Source organism: Miniopterus schreibersii, assembly GCF_964146895.1.
Source record: "Miniopterus schreibersii genome assembly, chromosome: 9".
Lineage (NCBI taxonomy): Eukaryota > Metazoa > Chordata > Mammalia > Chiroptera > Miniopteridae > Miniopterus > Miniopterus schreibersii.
The window spans coordinates 57,464,865-57,485,182 of record NC_138118.1 but is presented as its reverse complement, the minus strand read 5'-3'; the positions used below and the strand labels follow the sequence as shown (position 1 = coordinate 57,485,182).

Here is a 20,318-nt window from a genome sequence, read left to right as displayed (position 1 = left end):
AAAGAACATATTTATTTATATTTTCCTTTTATGATGAAAGCACCTTTTTCTTGCACATGTAACATCATTTAGATAAAGTAATGCAAACCTCTTGGGGAAAGTTCTGAGCTCAATTAAGGCATCTGGGGACAGGCCATATGTTAACAAGCATTTTGCACACCTGAACCCCAATATCTAATGACTCAAGGATGCTCATTTATAAAATTAAACAGTCTGCCTTTTAAGGGAAGGGAAGTAAGCCCTGCAGAAACTCTTCATCATATTCACGAAGACAATATAAAGAAGCTGTACAACTGAAGATTCAAAATAAATGAGCGCCTATATAACACAAAAGAAGTTGTAATTCATGCCTTGAATGACTAACACAATTTTATCCCATCTATCTTCTCGCTTCTTTAACAATAATTTTTAAATAAAATTTTTGTTAAAATTGAAAATATAACCATAAGTCATCTTTACTCATTTTTATCTGTTGTGGAATAATGTCTACTTAGCCCTCCTTCGTTTAAAATTTCTTTATCTCTGTCATAGTTTCCCCTTTGGATAAAATATCTGGAAAATTAATGTGATATCAAGAAGTATACAGTTGCAAAACTAGGACTATATTTTCTGAACCAAAAATCAGGATGCATGATCTGAAATCAAGAGCTGTTCAAAAAATTCAGACTGCATGTGACTGTACCAATATCCATCTTCCACCCCTTTTTAGTTCAATAATAGTTTAGAAGAGTAGCTATCAATCATTTATCATCAGAATACACTTGTGGGATATCATACACTCAAAAAACAACCCTGGTTGCAGCAGAAGTTATTTTCAAGGTGTAATTTGGGGTAGGGAGAGGTGAAGTCCACACCAAAATCTTCAGGGAGCATTTAGAAAACTCTCACCCTCATGCCCATCACTGTTTTACAAAACTGGTGCCCTCTCTTCTTTGAAAAATCCTTTAAAACAGAAGAAATAATGTTCTAAGGTAACTAAGTTATAGTCATAGCCCAGCCTTAAGGCAAGGAATAGACTAGAAGAACATATTTCCATTTGTTTCCACAAAGACATATGTCATGGGTGATAATTTCCTACTTGGCACATTCCTATGGGCAAACTCTGGACTATGCCAAACTCCTAGTACTCTAACTGCAACTCAGCCCCTTTCTTTCCCACACAAGAAAATACATGAGAACACAACTGAGAGACTGACATCAATCTGCTCTACAGCTTTTTAAGGAAATTATCTGCATACTTCAATAGGTCAACACAGTTAGAACAATGTGTTTGAGGTCAGCTAGACTAGAATGGTGAGTGCCTGAACGTAAAAATACCTTCTAGAATCACACTTTACAGACATCTCACATGAGAGTGTCCACAGGTTGAAAGAACACAAATGAGCACATGGAATTGTGACTTTAGGACTCCAGAGTTCTCCATACAATTTCAGTCTCTTTCAATACTTACAAGTGAGATTGGCCAGGCTGGAAAAAGTGTTATCAGTGAAAAGTCAAATAAGTACTCTATATGACACAATATCAGCAGTGTATACAAGTATATGTTAAGACAATTTCTTCTACTTTATTTTAACTGGTCATAAGAGCCTTAAAATTTTTCCCCCCACACATTCCTCACCCATGCATATAAGATTTAATATCATGGAATTTGGAATTTAATGAGCAGCTTTTTAAAAACACACATAAAAACTACTTATCTCATTTTTAAAAATAAGCACACAGTGTTGCATTATAAGACACTGTGGCAAAGAGTTCTGCCATATATTAAGATCATTAAAAAAAAAATTTTAATAAAATCCCCAGGCTCATATGCTTAAACAAAAGATAAGGGAAAAGAAGGGAGGAAAAGAAGGAAAGGACAGGACAGGACAAGAAGAAAAGAGGGACGACACGAAGAAAAAAAGAAAATCAAATTTTAAAAAATAATTAATTGAAAGTACAGACCATTACTCCCGTCCTCAAAAAACCCTGACCTACTGAGCATATAATAGAGTATATAGGTGTCATATTATAAAGTTGTACACCTGAAATTTATATACTTATTAACCAATGTTATCCTGATAAATTTAATTTTTAAAAAAGAAAATCATTTGATCATAAAAAATAAAGACACTTCTTTTACCTTATTTTTAAAAAATAAAATAAACTGGCTTCTGGTCAAGATGGCAGCGTAGGGTAAACACAGTACAGGCCTCCTTGCACAACCACATAAAAATACAACTAAACTACATCATTCAGAAAGGCCTGAAATCTAGCTGAGTGGAAGCCCTACAACTAGGGAATTAAAGAAGCAGCTACATTTTGACTGGGAAGAGGGGCCGAGATGCAGACAGGCTTGTCCCACACCTACAAGTGGTGGATAAAAATCAGGAGGGATATGAGAAGCAAGGGGTCTCAGCCCCATACAAGGTTCCCCAGCCCAGAGTACAAGTGCCTGGAAGAGAAGTCCCCATAACCTCTGGCCATAAAAACCAGTGGGGATTCAGGCTGAGGGAGCCTCAGGGCTCCAGGAGTCCCAGGCAGTTCCTCTTAAAGGGCTCGCACACAGACTTACTCAGACTCCCTCCTTCTGAGCTCCAGCATTGGGGCAGCACTAAAAAGGCATCAGAAACATACAGGGAGGACCTGAATTATCCAGCATCACGGCGAGAACTGAAGGGCAGCTTTCTGAGCCCTTCCTCCACAGACGCTGCATATCTGAGTCTCCATCAACCTCGTTATCGCTATTCACCTGAGACCCCAACCCACCAATTTGCAGACCCACCAAGCTGTTTCCAGTGGCTTTTCCATACAAATGGCCTGTCTTGGCTCATGCTTCAGACTTTCCTAAAATCTCTCAAACAAGCAGCATCTAGCCTGCGGTATACGTCTCACTAAGAGGCCCCAGGCTCGGAACTAGCAGCAGCTATCTACAGATAGCTTTGTAGCTCATGCCAGGTGGCTCCAGGAAGAACACAGGCAGTGGCCAACCTTGGCCTGTACCTCCTGGAGGCCCCAGAGCCAGTATCCCAACTGAACAGCTTCAGAATACATTGAAGTACCACCCAACCACCTCCACAAGGGACCCAACCCACTCAAGGGGTACACTCAGCAGGCATCAGAGCCCCACTGAAGTAAGTCCTGCTCTTGGTGTGGAGCCCTGCACAGCTGATCCTCTACAGTGGTCACAGCCAGTCCTTGCAGCAGATTGGCCTGAGGGTAAACCTCTCCCACTGATGTCCCAATAATATCAACACTCAACTACAAGAGAAGTGTATACACAGCCCACATGGGGGGAGGAGGGAGCACCTGGAGTGCCCAGCTCAGATGAACAGACAAGCTGTGCCACTGGAGCCTACAGGACACCTACTACATTAGGCCATTCTACCAAGACTGGGAGACATGGCAGCTCTACCTAATACATAAAAACAAACACAGGGAGGCTGCCAAAATGAGAAAACAAAGAAACATGTCCTAAATGAAAAAAACAGAACAAAACTCCATTAAAAAAAAACTAAACTAAATGGAGAGAAGCAAGCTACTAGATGAAGAGTTCTAAACAGTAGTCATAACAATACTCAATGAACTTAGGGGAAGAGTAGATAAACTTAGTGACAACTTCAAAATATAAAAAAGGACATGGAAACAATAAAAAAGAAGCAGCTAAGATTCAAAACAGTGATTTGGAATATAAGGAAGCAAAAAACACCTAATCACAACAGCAAAAAAGGAAGAAAAACCCAAAAAAATTAGGGGAGTGTAAGGAGAATCTGGGACAACTTCAAGCATACCAACATTTAAATCATCAGAGTGACAAAACAAAGAGAGAGAGAGCAAGAAACTGAAAACCTATTTTAAAAAATAATGATGGAAAACTTCCCTAGCCTGGATAAGGAAATAAACATACAAGTCCAGGAAGTGCAGAGAGTCCCAAACAAGATGAACCCAAAGAGGTCCAAACAAGATACATCATAATTAAAATGCAATAGGTTAAAGACAAAGAGAGAATCTTAAAAGCAGCAAGAGAAAAGTTAAACAAGGGAGCTCCCATAAGACTGTCAATTGATTTCTCAACAGAAACTTTGCAGGCCAGAGGGATTGGCAAGAAATATTCAAAGTGATGAAAAGCAAGGACCTACAACCAAGATTACTCTGCCCAACAAAGCTATCTTTAGAATCAAAGAACAGATAAAGAGCTTCCCAGACAAGAAAAAGCTAAAGGAGTTTATCACCACCAAACAAGTATTACATGAAATGTTAAAGGGTATTCTTTAAGAAAAAGAAGAGCCCTGACCCGTGTGGTTCCGTGGTTAGAGTGTCTGCCTGCGGACCAAAGGGTCTTGGGTTCCACTCCTGGTCAAAGGCACATACCTGGGTTGCAGGTTCGATACCCAGACCAGGGCAGGGTGCATGCAGGTGGCAACCACTTGATGTGTCTCTCTCACATCGCTGTTTCTCCCTCTCTCTCTCTATCTCCCTCCCTTCCACTCTCTCTAAAAATCAATAGAAAAAATATGCACAGGTAAGGATTAACAAAAAAACATTTTTTTAAAATATATCAAAAATATGAAAAAAAGTGACAATAAATACGTATCTATCAACAATTGAGTCAAAAAAACAAAATAAATGAACATGCAGAGCAGAAACAGACTCATAGGTACTAAGAACATTTTGATGGTTGCCTGATGGGAGGGAGTCTGGGAGGTTGGGTGAAAAAGGTGAAGGGATTAAAAAGTGCAAGCTGGTAGTAACAAAATGGTAATGGGGATGTAAAGTACAGCATAGAGGATATAATCAATAATATTCTAATAACTATGCATGGTGTCAGATTTATCAAGATGATCCTTAGTAAGTTATAAAATATCTAATCACTAGGATGTGATTAGACACCTGAAACTAATATAATATTGTATGTCAACTGTAATAGAGAAATAGTGATTACTAAAAAAAAAAAAAACCTGACCACCTGACTTAGCTGATTTCAATTATCATTATGGCTCCTACCATAAGAGCATCTCAAATACAATCAAGCAATTTAAGGATTTCTGGATTATAAATCAGTTACTCAAATTTCAGTCAGAAGGAAAATGGGTATAATATATCCCCCGTAGCTCAGCCCATTTGTACTTGTTGGAGAAAATCATAAGTACCTAGGCTATATCAAGAGATTTTGTACACCCAAGGTCAGCTTTCTGTAAATGAATTTAAACACTCAAATCAAAACACTGCCCAAAAGGGAACACCAGCTGCCCTTATAGGAGAGACTTCCTACAGGCAAATAGGCCTGTCGTCAGGATGCACGGTGCCTTCAACTTCTGTAACATTCTGTCTTTTGGGAATTAAGAAAATGAAAGTGACTAATTCTCCCAAATGTCATACATTTTACATTTTATGACATGAACTTCCTCCCTTAATCTTTACAGCACTACCCAGACATTGTAGGCACTGTCTGAAACTAGACATAATTATGGTAATTATGCCTACCATAATTAGGGAGATGGTAAATGTGATCAAACCAAAGGGAAAACTGAAGCAAAAGAAAGTTTCAAGCGTCTGAAAATTTCAACTAGATTTCCAATGACAGAATTAAGGAGGAAGTAAAGTTCTTTTTCAGTCATCCAAATTTGGTGAATTTGAACATAAAGATTTATTGGCATAATCAGAATAGTCTAAATTTCTAGACATCTTGCATGGGATAGGTCCGTACCTTCCAGGACTGGCAGACATGACGACATCACGTGAAAATAAAATAGGATATAAAGGTATATAAAATCTTACTCTAAAGAGTCACATTGCATCTGTGCCTGGGCACCACACCACAAGATGATAGGAACTGGTCAGTGGATTAAATTCTGTGAGACTGGCTAGACTGAGAGTCAGGTTGAGAGCATATCCACAGCCTCACATAAAACAGACATCAACAAATACTTGATGTACAAATCTTTGAATTTAAAGGAAGGAAGTGCCATGACCAGAAGAGTGACAGATGGAACAGTGAGATCAATTAGGAGGTCACTGGGATAAAATAGGTAAAAGGGATAAAGTCCTAAACTGAGATCATGGTAGCTGGAACGGCGATGAAGACATTAAGAGATGACTGTTTGATAAGTGGGAAGATAGGCAAAAGACAGATCACACAAGGCCTTGAAAGCCAAGCTAGGAGTTTGGACTTGAACCTAAAGTTGACAGGAAGCTTTTAAAGTATTAAGCAGGTGAATAGCCTGATTTGTGTTTCAGGTCTGTCATTCAGTTGGAATGGGAGGCAGGCTCTAGGCAGGGAGGCCAGTTAGACCACTGCAAGTCCAGGCAGGACAAGAAGAGGCTGAATGTGCACCTCAGCAGTGGGAATGGAGATGGCAGGAGGGAACAAGAGCCAATGCCTACATTTAGGAATTGAAGGGAAATTTAGGATGGTGTCAGGTTTTCACCTTGGAAAAATCATGTGGCTGTTAAAGCCAATCACTGAGATAGGAAAGGGAACAGGTGTAGGTTTAGAGAATATAAGAATTAGTAACATTTTGTAAGTGCTGAGATCAAGGTGACCAAGAGATGCAGAGGCAGAAACATCTATTGAGCATCTGGACATCTGACTGTGGAGTTCAGAAAGCTGAGTCAGCCACGCTGATGTGAGTATAATACAGGGTAGCCAACAGCAAGGGAAAGACAAACCAGAAAAGGAGAGCATGAGAAAATGACCACAGAGGCCCTGGCCAGTGTAGCTCAATGGTTAGAGTGTCAGCCCATGAACCAGAGTCATGGGTTCGATTCCTGATCAAGGGCACATACCCAGGTTGCAGGTTTGATCCTGGCCCAGTCTGGGTGCATTCAGGAGGCAACCAATCGGTGTCTCTCTTCCTCATCAATGCTTTTCTCTCTCTCTTTCTCTCTCTCTCTCATTCTCTCTCTCCCTCCTCTCTTCCACTCTCTCTAAATATCAATGGAGCACAGCTGAGCATTACTCAGTGGTTGAGCATCAACCTAGGATCCAGAAGATCATGGTTCAATTCCTGGTCAGGGCACATGCCTGGGTTGCGGGCTCAATGCCCATTGGGGTCATGCAGGAGGCAGCCGATCAATGACTCTCTCATCACTGATATTTCTATCTCTCTCTCCCTCTCCCTTCCTCTCTCTGAAATCAATAAAGATATATTTTCTAAATAAATAAATAAATAAATATCAGTGGAAAAAAGTATCCTTGGGTGAGGGTTAGCAACAACAACAACAAAGAAAATGACCACAGAGGACAGAGGGCTTCCGTTATGATGAAAGAGATGGGGAACTTAACCATGCTCGAGGCCTATGGTGAAATACCTATACACAAAGGAAGAGACAGAAAATGCCGATTAGAAAGACTCCATTACACAAGTTTCTGGCATGGAAAGGAGGGGAAGGAATCAAGGGAAGTGGAGAAGGAACTAGCCTAGAACAGAAAAGACAACTCTCCTCTGAGATGGGGATGGAGTGGGGAGTAAGACTGGAGCAAATGAAGGTACATGTGGGGGCAAGGTGCTGATTCAGTCTAACGGCATTAAGTGCTGTAAGAAGTTGGAGGGAGTTAGGAGTTGAACTGTGTCCACCAAAAATTCCTGTTGAAGTCTTAACTCCCCAGTGCCTCTGAATGTGATCTTACTTAGAAACAGGGTCACTGCAGATGGAATTAGTTAAATTGAGAGGAGGTCACACTGGAGCAGAGTGGGTCCCTAACTCAGTATGATTGATGTCCTTATAAAAGAGAAATTTGGATACATGAACACTCACTGAGGGAAGACGATGTGAACAAACAAGCTAAGGAAAGAGACTTGGCATAGATCCCTCCCTCACAGCCCTCAGAGGAAACCAGCCCTGGGGACGCTTTGATTTCGGACTTTTGGTCTCCAGAACTGTGAGACAATAAATTTCTGTTGTTTTAAGCCACCTGGTTGGTAGTAATTTTCTATGGCAACTCTAGCAAACTAATACAGGGGGAAAGTCATCTCCTTAAAGGGAGGAGGGTTGCTAGGAGGTTTGAGGGGAGTGGAAAGGTTTCAGCAGGAAGCAGGCCAGCCACACAGTGTAAGGCTGTGCACAGTGGCTTCAGGTTCCAGCAAAGGCTGGAGACGATAAATTTATTTATACTGTAGAGTGGTTTCCTCAAGCAGCTCTTGGCAGCCACTGGGTAAGAAAGGAAAAGATGCCAGGTCAAAATCAAGGGCTGGCAGAGTAGGTTACAAGCAAAGTACAAAGTGGCGAGGCCATTGAGGATACTGGGGAGAGAGTGATGTACCATGAGTGAACAGAGGAGGGGGGAAGGCTTAGGCTGGAAGAATGCGATAGGGGTTTTCTGGAAACTGGAAGCCAGGAGAGAAAGACAAAGGGAGTGTGCAGCAGGAGAGAGAGAGCTAGGAAGAAAAGGTTGTTCCTGGGATTTATTATTTTAGATGAGGAACTCTAAGAAGTCTGAAGCTAGATCCTTGCATACAATGCAAACATCATTCACACAGACCCTGAGGCCTCCAATGATGATGACAGGGAGAGAAAAGACTGCAAGAGCTTCCACCACCCTCAAGGGATGGAAAAGAATGGCCAAGAATATCCCCAAATCATATCTGTACCTCAGCCCTGGACTCTAGTTCTCATAAAAATCACCGCCGCCTTTCTCACTACAGGTGCTTATGATAGGTACGTCTTCATACAAAATAACAGAGGGGCCTGGACTAGAAGCTGAAATCAATGGACTACTGCTCCCATCCATCTCACAAAATGATCACATTAAGCAGACAGGAAGCAAGTTAACTTGTAAGAAGGTAGCTCAGAGAAGTTACAGATCAGGTGTAAAAATGTGAAGCTATTTGGTAGGCTTTGTACACATTTTTCTAGTATACAAAAAATAGAGTGGCTAGAAAAATGTGCAAATGTGCTAGCAGCCCCTATACTTCGCAAACATGAAATAACTGAGCAGAGTGAAGACTAATTAGAAAAAGTCATAAACGATCACCCATTTTTTCCAAACTAAATAAATGCTGAACTATCTGGACTCCATACCATAGACAAATAAAACTTCTCATTTGAAAAGGTTTATTTTGATCACTAAAATTTTTGCATTTCTCCCCCAAAGAGCCAAGCATAGTCAACATTTTGTTCTGACAACTTATCTGAGCTAAAGTAACAGAGGCATGAAGCAGAACTAAAGCTACACCATTTAACCTCTTAATTTATGCAGAAGAACCATTCATGAATTGCTGTGGCTTTAGACTTCTCCAGCTCTTTCTATAAACATATATTTACACTTAATTGGAGCTTTCTGCTTCCAAAGTTCAAAAGGTTTTACATGTGGTAATTTTACATTAGGGCAGATTAGCTGTGTTTCTGACCTTTAACATTTTAGGTATTATTATTTTAAAACAAATTAAATAAAAAAATAAGATTCCAAATTTCACCAGAAGTCAGAGTATAGCTGCTGTTCACTGCCCCAGGAAGAATGGATCCACTTAGGGGACATGCCATGGCCATTCACTGGGGAGCAAAGGTAAGAAAGAAATTTGGAAAGTTCTGCAATAGTATCACTATTGATAGTGACAACACCAACTCTCATCACAATGTCACCAAAAACATTGTCCACTTAAAACTGTGACACAATGTAGCAATCTTCTTTGATCCTTCAATCTGGCTTAACCATTTGCTTCGCCAACAATTATTTATTTAGCCCATTCATTTTAGCCACTTACTGCGTCAAACCCTAAGGCTTCAACAAAATTCCCTATTCCAACAAAATTGCCTACGAATCTAACTATCTGAGGCCTCAATACTTAGCTTCCAAAGTGCCTCTCATTTCTCTCTACAACAAGCATTAGCACACGGTTCCTGAATAAATTCCAGACTGGTTATGAAAATTAACAGTCATGGTAATTTCAGCCTATTTAAAAACAAGTAAATAAATATTTTTTTCAAAAAGGTCCATATTTTTTCTCTCCTCCATTCCAGGTCCAACATGTATACATGTCCTAGAAAAATCCTCTACATAAATTGGGGAGTAGCAACTAAACTCCAGCTCCAGACCCTCTGGAGAAGCCATTCCTCGAGATAAGGAGCCTCCAGCTCATAAACACAGAAAGGGAGAAAGCCGCCACACCTCCATGCCCATCTAAGTCGCTCACCCAGCCCAGGGTTTTAAGACTCAAATCTTGACTGAATTCCAACACATGGTCCAGTTCCCCGGATTTCGAGAGGAAGATCACAAAACAAGTTCAGGAAAACTTCTATCACTATAATCCAAAGATGATCTTTGAAGAAGTCACTGACTTTCTGTTTATATAATCACAGATCTGATGCTCTTTTCTGATCTTGGCAAAATTGTAATTTTATGTTGATTGTTACGTAGGACACTGTCATACATTTAAACAGAGAAAGCAACTTGAAGATCATAGTCTAATTGATTGGTTTTACAAATGAGAAATTGAGCCCTGGGTAAATTAAACGACTTGCCCTGATAGGTAGGAACCGGCAAATGAGAATTCACATCATCTGGTACTCAGTTCAACATTCTCTCTCCTGATTGGCAACCGATAGTTATTCTTATTTAGCAGATAGTTACTGACTGTTAACCACGTGCAGGCCACCTGAGGGATTGCAAAGCTGAATGCAGTCATCCTCCGAAGGAACCTGAGAAGTGGTAGGTTTTAGACAATATTTTCACAGTTTTAATTAACATGCAAATCATCACACGAAGCCTTATATGGAATTTTAGAGGAATATCTGAAATAACTCTCCAATTCTTAATTTCAAACTAAATGCTTCATCCTTGCAGCCCTTCCGACTACAGAAGGTGGATGTCACGGTGAGAGCATCGGTGATGAGGGGGAGGTGATGGCAAGGACAATGACAATACCAATTAAGAGACGATTCCTATGTGCCATCACTGTTCTGGAACCCTTATACACTTAGCTGATTTAATTCTCACACCAACTTTGTAAAAGGCTTAGGAAGGGTCAGTCGATAGCTCTTGAGACGGTGGCTGAGTTAGGGTTTATTTATAGTCAGGCAGCCGTTGCTACAGCTGCCTCCCAGGCTCCTGACCCTGGCTCTTCCCCTGGTTAACTGGGAACTACCAGGTTCCTATGGACCTCAGTTTCTTCATCGGTGAGATGACGACATGGGTCACGTGACCTCCAATGTCTCTTCCAGGGGACACATTCTGAGAGCCACTAATCTGAGGTATTTAACCAATCTCTTGTGGTACAGAGGAAGGAAAACACTTTGTAAAAGCTAAGGATGATTTTTCCCCAAATTACAAAATCTCTGTACAGACATTTCGGGGGACTGGAGGGTTTAATATACCTCCTTAACTTTCACGGAGGCTCCAGCCTCAGATTATTTTAAAAGCCACGTGTCACAGCCACATGACAGACTAGCATAGGATCATTAACAATGGTATTTAAACAAGATGAGATATTTTTTACATTCCTAATGATGATTAGGGGTCATGAGTAAAAACACAGGAAAGTAACATGTTTGTTCCAGGTTAAAAGAGGAACAGGATGTAATATAGGGGCTGTGGCTTTCTGCGTGTTTTTTAACAAGAGGAAAAAAGCAAAAACAACTTTCAACAGTGGCTGTAACTGGAAATGGGATTCGGGAGACTTTCTCTTTTTCCGTATTTTTCTTTTTTATATGAGCTTAAATTACCTCCATAATTAGAGGGGAGCCTTTTCTTTATAAAGAGAGAAAAGGTGCCCAATATTCTCATGTTGATTTCTTCTGAGAAGAAAATAGTCTCCTAAAAACATCTCAATAACACTGCTGAAATTCCAGAAATACAGGTTTAGAGAACATCGTTACAACCTTTACAGATGGGGAAGAAAAGATTCCTCTATTGCTTCAGGTCTAGAGTAACTAAGTTTTCTAGGATGGTGCAGGAGTGCTGGGAGGGGAAGTGGCTTCGGAGCCCAGGGACATGCAGCTTTGCAGAGCTGAGCCCGGGAAAGAGGACAGGTGCAGCAGGCCGGCGAAGCGGGAGACCGCGACAGCCACATGACGCTGGCCCCATCCAGAAACCCCGGCCTGCAGCAGGCTTTCCCTGCGTGCTCCTGCCCCGCACCACAGCCAGCCGCACGGCCGAGGGGGCTTTCCAGGAGCACAAATGTCCTTTCCTCGCTGAAGCACTACAGCGGGGGACGACAGGTAGCACATGTCACGGACTCTGCAGCTGTTAACCACACCAAACTAACCTATGCTTTCATTAGGCTTCAGGATAAGCACATCGCGTAGATACATCTGTGTTCATATATAAACACGCAATATATATACGTGTACACATGTGGTCCAGTTTACAGCACAGATCAATTACTGTGGTTTGGATGGCGACAATGAAACACCACTTCATAGCACTCTTGAGAACATTTTGTAAACACATTATTTTTCTGGTGATTCCCACTGATACTGGAAAAACTCAGGAAAGAGTACAATTGAAAAATCACATTCAGAATGCTATTAATTACCTCTGCCTTACTTGAACAGGCTTTTTTGCTACTCTGTAGCAGGTAGATAAAGACAGATCTGATATACAAAGAATAGGAAAACTAGAACGGGAAAAGTCAGCACCTCCTCTGGGAGTCCGACAGACAATATGTGGCGTCAACATCGCATCACACCCTGCTTCAGAGGAGGTCCGCAAGGGAGCTGCGCTGCCCAGCTCACCCACGGCCCCAGGCCTGTCCTGAGCACGCACATCACCAACAAGGCAACGCCACCAAGGCCTGGTGTGTTTGGTGTGTTTGGTGTGTTTTTAATTTTAAAAGACACATTTCTCTTCATTCATTTTGACTGCTTATTTACAATTGAAAAATAATAATAGTGTAACTAAAAAGATATCACCTCTTGTTGGTCTTTTTTTAACGCACTTTTTCTCTGTTTCTAAGTGGGAAGTTGGCACCTATTGACTTAACCTGGCAGTAATTAAATACATCTAACATTAGATAAAGAAATTTAACCTACCTCGTCAAAGGTGGTGTCGTCTTTCTTCAAAGCTATAAAATAAGAAAGGAAAGGAAACAGTTATTGTGAAATGTCTCAAAGAGGCCAAGTTCTAAAAAACAGAAAAAAATACCAAACAGATCCAAGCAGTATGGCGTTTTCATTTCAGAAAGTAAAACTGTACCCCAGCCTGAATAACAATGTTATGATACAAATGAGAGAACCGCACAGCACGCATCTTTGTGAAACACTCTCATACATATGTAAATGTACTGCCCTCCCAAGTACAGAAAAGAAGCATGCATATTTTTCCCCTTCCTCTTCTGCAGTAGGAAAATGTTTAAGTGAAAGTATGACAGAATCAAAAAAAGTACTATTAAAGAAATGTCCCCTTAAACTTCTGGGTTTTGCGCATATGTCATTATGCATGGTATATGGACCTCCCAAACCAAGTGTCAGGGTGACACCCACTCTGCACACCGCCCTGAATGAGATTTTCCTACTGAGAGAAGTTTAAGCACGGTGATGAAAGACCAAACATGTATCACAAGCACTGCAGAGATATAATTCAAGCATATCAACAGGAGAAATTTGATAACAAAGCATCAACAAAGGAAACAATACATTCAGAATATTTTATAGGAACGAGTGAATTCTTGAAATTTATTTTAAATATGTCGGGCTTCAGAACTGGAAAAGAGAAAGAGAAGTATTTTATGCATAGTTGGCAAACACTTGGTTGCTTAAATCCAACAATCACTTAGAATGATTCATATGAAGGTAATGCACAAAGTAGCTAATTTAGCTGAAACCACTAGTTGGAGAAATGTTTCAAATTTAAAGAATTGTGCATAGGTGCTTACTGATAGTTCTATTCCAGATAGAAGTACTTGGAAAGCCACACTCTGACTAAAGCAATGGAAAGCAAATTATTTTGGCAATTAAGCTCTGAGAGAAGTCACGTACCTAAACTGAAGTTATCATATTAAAGCTTATTATAGTGTAGCAATCTCAAAAACAAGGTATATTTTCTGTTTTATACTAAAAATTTGTCTTTTTAAAACATCAGCAGTAATGGTGGTGCGTTAAGGAGGATGACAGCAGGTTAAGAGAGAGAAAATGTTTCTGAAAATTTAATTCTTAATCTTTCCCTTTTGTCTAAGAAACTGATCTGTGTTAGCTTCCTCTACTTCCTTTATTTGAGAACAACTTCTTCTGAATGGAAAATTAAAAGACAGGCCTTTGTCCCAGTCTCAAATGGCCTCACATTCAATTACACATATTTTATTATGCATTTGACTAAACTTACATTAAATCTAAAATAACCTATTTTGATAGAAATACATATATAAGATCCTAGGTATTCTTGATGGTTAGGGTTAGTTCTTAATGGTTAAATTTTAACTTAGAACGTAAAACTTCTCATCTAAATAAATAAATAAAAATAAAAGGCTTTCTTTAAATACAGGTCAACAATGTTACTAGACTACACCCCTTGCTCCCTCAATCCAAGGCATGTTCTTTAATTAACATACTTGACTAGTGAAGCTGTTATAATATATTAGTGACCTACATAAATATAGACAAGTGGGTCCATCTAAAAAAAACAATTTTTTAGAATGAGAAATGATTATTTTGTTGATTTCAAATACAAAGTCAATTATTGTCCAGCCTCATACCTAGCACATTTAATGAAGATTAATGGAAATCATTATGTGGCTGCCATACAAGGTACAAACAGCAGAAAGCTTATAATTCACAGCACAAACTTTTGAATACATTTACTTTGGACATGATAAAAGTTCTGGAAATTTAGCCATGGTTTTTCTTAAGCAAAGCATCCAATAAGAACTACAGCTGATACAATCCCTTAGAGAATTGCAAATATGGAATAAAGGCCCTCAAGCTGAGAGATGAAGAAAGCAGAAAACTAGAATTCTTAACACCCAGAGTGGACTATTTCCTTCTTGCCCTCTAAGTCCTGCCAGTTCCTCCAACATTCTGGATAGAGGGGTGTGGTCTGTAGGTAGAAAGGAAAGGAGAACAGAAGAGGGGATTGCAGGTGTATTTTCTAAGCTACAGGAACAGGAAGCCAGATTCTCTCCCCTGCACACTATCCTCAAGCCCTGGACACTACAGGGGAGAACATTTTAAGACTAAGAAGTTTATCGCTTCATTGAAACCCTTCACTGCTAGGCTGACAGCTTACACAGTTTCTTCTAAATATTGAATTCTTGCCCTGAAGAACAGGTAATAGTAACAACAAAAGCCAATTAAAGGTGCCATTTCCAAATATTTACCAGGTCACTGAAGACCTAAGCAAGCACACAACATCTCATTATTGATTACATTCCCCGACTGTCATTAATCATTCACGTAAATGTAAGCCCACAATTGTCTTCAAGGATATCATGGAACAAAAAGCATATTACATGTTTCTGGCTTAACAGCGGGGCATGTGTTAAACTGTTTAAGATAACCAGATTTTCTATTCAGTCCTCTGCTCTGACACTGCTTCCTCTAGAAAGCTTTCCATGATCTCACCAAGACCAAAGTGGTGCCCCTCCTATGTTCTCCAATAGCAATTATGCTCATCTTCAAGGCAGAATTTTTCATTCTACACATAGTGTCAGTGCCCATTCACTGGCCTGTCTTCTCTTAAAGTCCTGAGGACAAGGACCACTACCAATGGTCACTGAATCTGAATGCCAGCACAATATCTAGAACACAGGAGGTACTCAGTAATTATATGTTGAATTAATGAGTTACATATCTCAATGGAAAAAGTCAACACCTTACATTTTGAGGCACTCTCAAGTTCTGGCATATGAAAACCATACATATACTCTCTTACGAAAAGATCCTAGATATGAAATCCATTTCATAGTTTTCAAATTAAAATCTTCTGAAACTACACTGGGAGAGGTACAACAGTTCGATTTTGCCTGACCCTTTAACCTTCCATTTCTCTTTTCTGACAGAATGGACTTATCAAATGACAACCGGACTCTACAATTACACACTTACAGTACAAGGTAACGAACCCCAAAATTCAGTGTAACCACAGACTCTTCCTTTAACTCAGGTCTCTCAAAAACTCTTTTAAAGAAATGGTATACATGGGTTTCATCTCAAATATCACAGAGTATAAACTTCCTTTCTCTAGGAGAAAGCCCAAATAAGGGTGAAGGAATGCATTCAAATGACTATGAAGAAATGTCAGTTTGACCTTACTCTTACACTAGATATCACAGGAAGCCTTTCTCCTCCCAGGCTAACATTCAAAAATTAAAAATAAAAATAAAACAAGAAAAGAGGAAGTGGATTTTAATATAAACTTTCTAAGCAATTAATTAACAAATTCCCATTTGTCTTTGTTTATGCTAACCTAAATATTAAAAACAACATGAGAGACAACTGTAGTAAATTCTAAATAAATCAACACACTGACACTACTTAGCAGAAAGCCATAAATACTATTGAAATCAATGGATGGCTTTGAAATTCAATTACACCCATCTAATAAAAGAACCATAGCTGCATTATAGTCACTCCCTGGCAGATGTCGTAAATTAGCGCGCCATGGCCTGAAAGCCAATGTGTTTTATTAGACCGCAATCTCGGATGAGCTGTCGTTGAGGTGGGCAATGACAAAGTTGGCATGATCTTTCACATAGGAATAAATTACACATCAGCACTGTCACTTTTATATAGTCGAAATTATTATTAATAAATGTTGATTGGATATCGTATACTTTCAAAAATCGCCCTTATTTTCTGTAGATGAATGATTACTACTTTCTTATGGCTAGACAATGCTGCTGTGCATTTTATCATATAACAAGCTACACTTTTGAATCATACTAAAAAAGGCAAAATAAAGTCAGTATGTTAATTTCAAAAGCCATCGCAGATTGGTTAAAGGGAATGAATATATTGTGATGTTGGATTATTCAACAGGAATAAATATTTACTCTTTCATCTCCTCATGAAGTACCCATGAAGGAGTAAGACAGGGGATAAACAAAATAATTGGATGGAATAATAACAGCCTCCAGTAACGATGTCCATCATGTGAGTGATCTTGCACTAGATATTTTATGTATTTTATCCTATTTAACCTTCACAACGACCTTAAGAAAATCTACAAATGAGAAGTCTGGGGTTTAGGGAAATTCTGATAATTGCCCAAGGTGCACAGCAAGCAGAGAAAAAGGGGTTCAACCCCAGACCAGCCCAACTCCAAAACCTATCCTGTTTTCAGGCTAGCTCTACCGCCAAGTCAGTGGCCACTTATGCCCTTACTCCTCTTGCGTTCCACTTCGAAGATCAATTATGTCCGTATGATGCAATCACTAATAATGATAATAAACATATTATGAACACCTATTGAATCTTTATTACATACCACACAGGACCTCATATGTATTATTTCACTAAATGCCAATAACAAATTGATTTGTACATGAAAAACTGAAGCTCAGAAATTGAAGGACCTGTCCAAGGTCACTCAGCTACAAGTGGCAACACCAGAAATCCCCAGTCTGTCTATGCACCACACCCTTCATCTATGCACTATAGGATCCCATAGTAAAACTTCAATTCAACACCCTCCAGTACCTTAAAAATCCTTAAATAATCAGATTGACTTCACTGATTTTTGATTCTGCAAATACCACATCAAGAAAATACATAGATAACAAAGATTCATTTTTCTGTAATGCTACTTCTAATAAATGTCTTGGGCTTAGTATTCAATTATAATTACTTTATTTTTTAATATATTTGTATTGATTTTTTTTTTTTAGAGAGAGAGAGAGAGGAAGGGAAAGGGATAGATAGAAACATTGATAAGAGAGAAACATCAATCAGCTGCCTCTTGCATGCCCCCCACTGGGGATGGAGCCCATAACCTGGGCATGTGCTCTGACTAGGAATCAAACTGGTGACCTCTCGGCACTCCACCTACTGAGCCATACCAGCCAGGGGCATAATTACTTTAAATCTCTTTATTTCCTTTTACAGTATTCCAGAATGAGACAGGCCATTCAGAATCAAGACCTTCCATCAATACAATGATGTTATATTTACTGCAATGTACTGTTTCCAAAAGGAATTAAAACCTACTAGATCTCAGAAGACGTTTTAACAAGAGTCAGAATCAAAAGGAGTTTCATTATGTATCCCAATACAAAAGGAGTTTCGCATCACTAAATCTCAGGAAGCTAGAAAATCCAATTAACTATAATACCCCATTTGACAGCACTGTAGTTAATCCAAATTTTACTGATTGTCGATCAAAACCTTGAAATTATTTAAACATAAGGAATTTTTGTATTAATGTCCTTGGTTTCTTACTGAGATTCGATTGCAATGAATTATTTAACAAAAAACTGGAAGGGCTCCAACAGAGTCATTAGCATTAGCAAATATACAGTTAATGTGTTTTAGAACAGGGCTTAATGGACTCCAGAACCGCCCCAGTGATGGTTTTGGGGGGAGGGAGGACTGAAACACCCTCCTTAATAATGAACACCACCTCCACACCTAGCTCCCTCTCACTCTTCTTGGTCTCAAACTTCATTTGAGTGTACAAGCTCTTCATATGCATCCCTACCCTGTAAAAGTGAAACTGCAAATATCCAGGGCATGTAATAAACTAAACCAGGACTAAATATTGGTTTCCCGCGGTAACGTTACATCGTCATCATGGGAAAGATGATGTATCCCAATACAAAATTTTAAAGGACAACAAAGAAAACTGTTGACCCATGTTTCCTTTTACTCAAAGAAAGTTTACGTACTTTCCAATGCAGTTATATAATGATTTTTAAATACATGCATAGAAGGATGACGATAATACTCATATGCACCCGGGGTTTTAAGGTATTAAGCATCTTTTGCTTAATTTCCATTAACACTTTCATTAACGTGGATGACACGTTACAAAGCCTAGAAGGCTTCTTAGGGACTCTGAGGTTATTTTTAGTGCTGGCACGATTTTCTTGCTGAAAGCAGTTAGCTGTACAAATGCAAGTTATGTGAGGTGGCAGCCACCGTCTTAAGGTTTAAAGGGGTTTTCTATGGTCAGCCTCAGAAAGCCAGCCAACCCGTTCCACGTGACACTGGTGCCTCCCTGCTACAGTCTGTCACACGGGTTTATTCTTAAATGTCCTAAGCACGTCTCGGTCGGTTTTTATCTGTTGGTCAGTTGGTTGATCGGTTTAAAGACAATAGTCCCGGGGCTTTAATAGATGGGAGAAGTTCGGGAGAAATTCCTAAATGTTCCGACAAGTTCCCAGCGCGCATTTCTCTGCAGCAATGGAAAAATTCGGAGACCTCGGGACGGAACACCCCATTCTCGCTTTCGAGGACCTGAGCGCCGAACAAAAGGTCCCAAGGTATCTGTCCCACTTCTCTTTAGGTTGGCTGTGCTAGACAATACCGAGGCGCAACTCCGCGGCTCGCCAGCGTCCAAAGCTGAATTACTGCCTGGACACCCCGTGCCAACGCCTGAGCGCAAAACATCACTGACCCACGCAGCCGCGCAGCCCCACGTGCGGCCCCTCGCCCGGCCCCCCGCGGCCAGAGAGCCCGAGCGTAGCGGCGAGGACCGGAGCCCAAATTGCAGGCTTAATATCATCCACAAATGGAACCCCGGATCCTGAAGGAAAGGGGTGCCGCTCCTCTCCGTCGTCACCCTCCCCCAGGTCCCGGCACTGTCCCCTCCTCCACGGCCCGCGCCCAGCGGCGCGCACCCCACGCGAGCCCCGGGCGGCCGCTGCGCCGCGGGTGCCAGGAGCGCGGGGCCGGGGGCGCCGGGCCAGGTGCCCGGGCTGCGCGCCACTCACCGAGGCGGCTGAAACTCTCCGACAAAGTTCTCCGCAACTTCTTCATCTTGCCGATCTTCTCGGGCGGCTGCGGTTCAATGAGGTCGCACATCTGGGCGACGCCGGGCCGCGGCAACTTCCCCAAACTGGTCCAGAGCGGAGCGCAGACAACGGCGAGCGCGCGGCGCGGGGAAGGCGGCGCCTCCGCCTCCACCTCCGCCTCCGCCTCCGCCTCCTCCTCCGGCCGGGAGGCGACGCGCGGGGCTCGGAGCGGGCGGCCGTCCGCAGGCGGCGCTGGGGCCTGGCCGGGCTGCGCGGCGGGCGCGCTCTACGTGGTGCCGGGGGCGGCCTCGGTCCCCGCCGCCGCAGTGGCTCCGCGCCGCGCCGCCGCCCCGCTCATTTTCCCTCCTTTGTAACCGGGGCGGCGCGGCCCGGGAAGGGGCGGGGGCGGGCCGGGGGCGCGGTGCGGGCGCCGGGGGGCGCCGAGGGCGCGGGCGGGGAGAAGTTCTCAGCCCCGAGTTTCGGGCGCTCGGGAGAAAGAGCCGCGGCGCGGAACCGCTG

General features: G+C 41.3%; 1 protein-coding gene across 2 annotated transcripts in view; it reads right to left on the bottom strand.

The window, feature by feature from the left end:
• Positions 1 to 20,049, bottom strand: part of CDK14 (cyclin dependent kinase 14) — a 496,475-nt gene extending 476,426 nt beyond the window's left edge. Inside the window, exons 1-2 of one of the 2 annotated variants that reach the window (XM_081147672.1) lie at positions 19,779 to 20,049; positions 12,949 to 12,980 (exon numbers count right to left, since the gene is read on the bottom strand). In XM_081147672.1, the coding sequence (XP_081003798.1) occupies positions 12,949 to 12,980; positions 19,779 to 19,869 (123 nt within the window). In that variant the 5' untranslated portion in view covers positions 19,870 to 20,049. The remainder of the gene's footprint in view (positions 1 to 12,948; positions 12,981 to 19,778) is intronic. The other variant, XM_081147670.1, reaches the window with a different exon arrangement.
• Between the last annotated feature and the right edge of the window lie 269 nt (positions 20,050 to 20,318).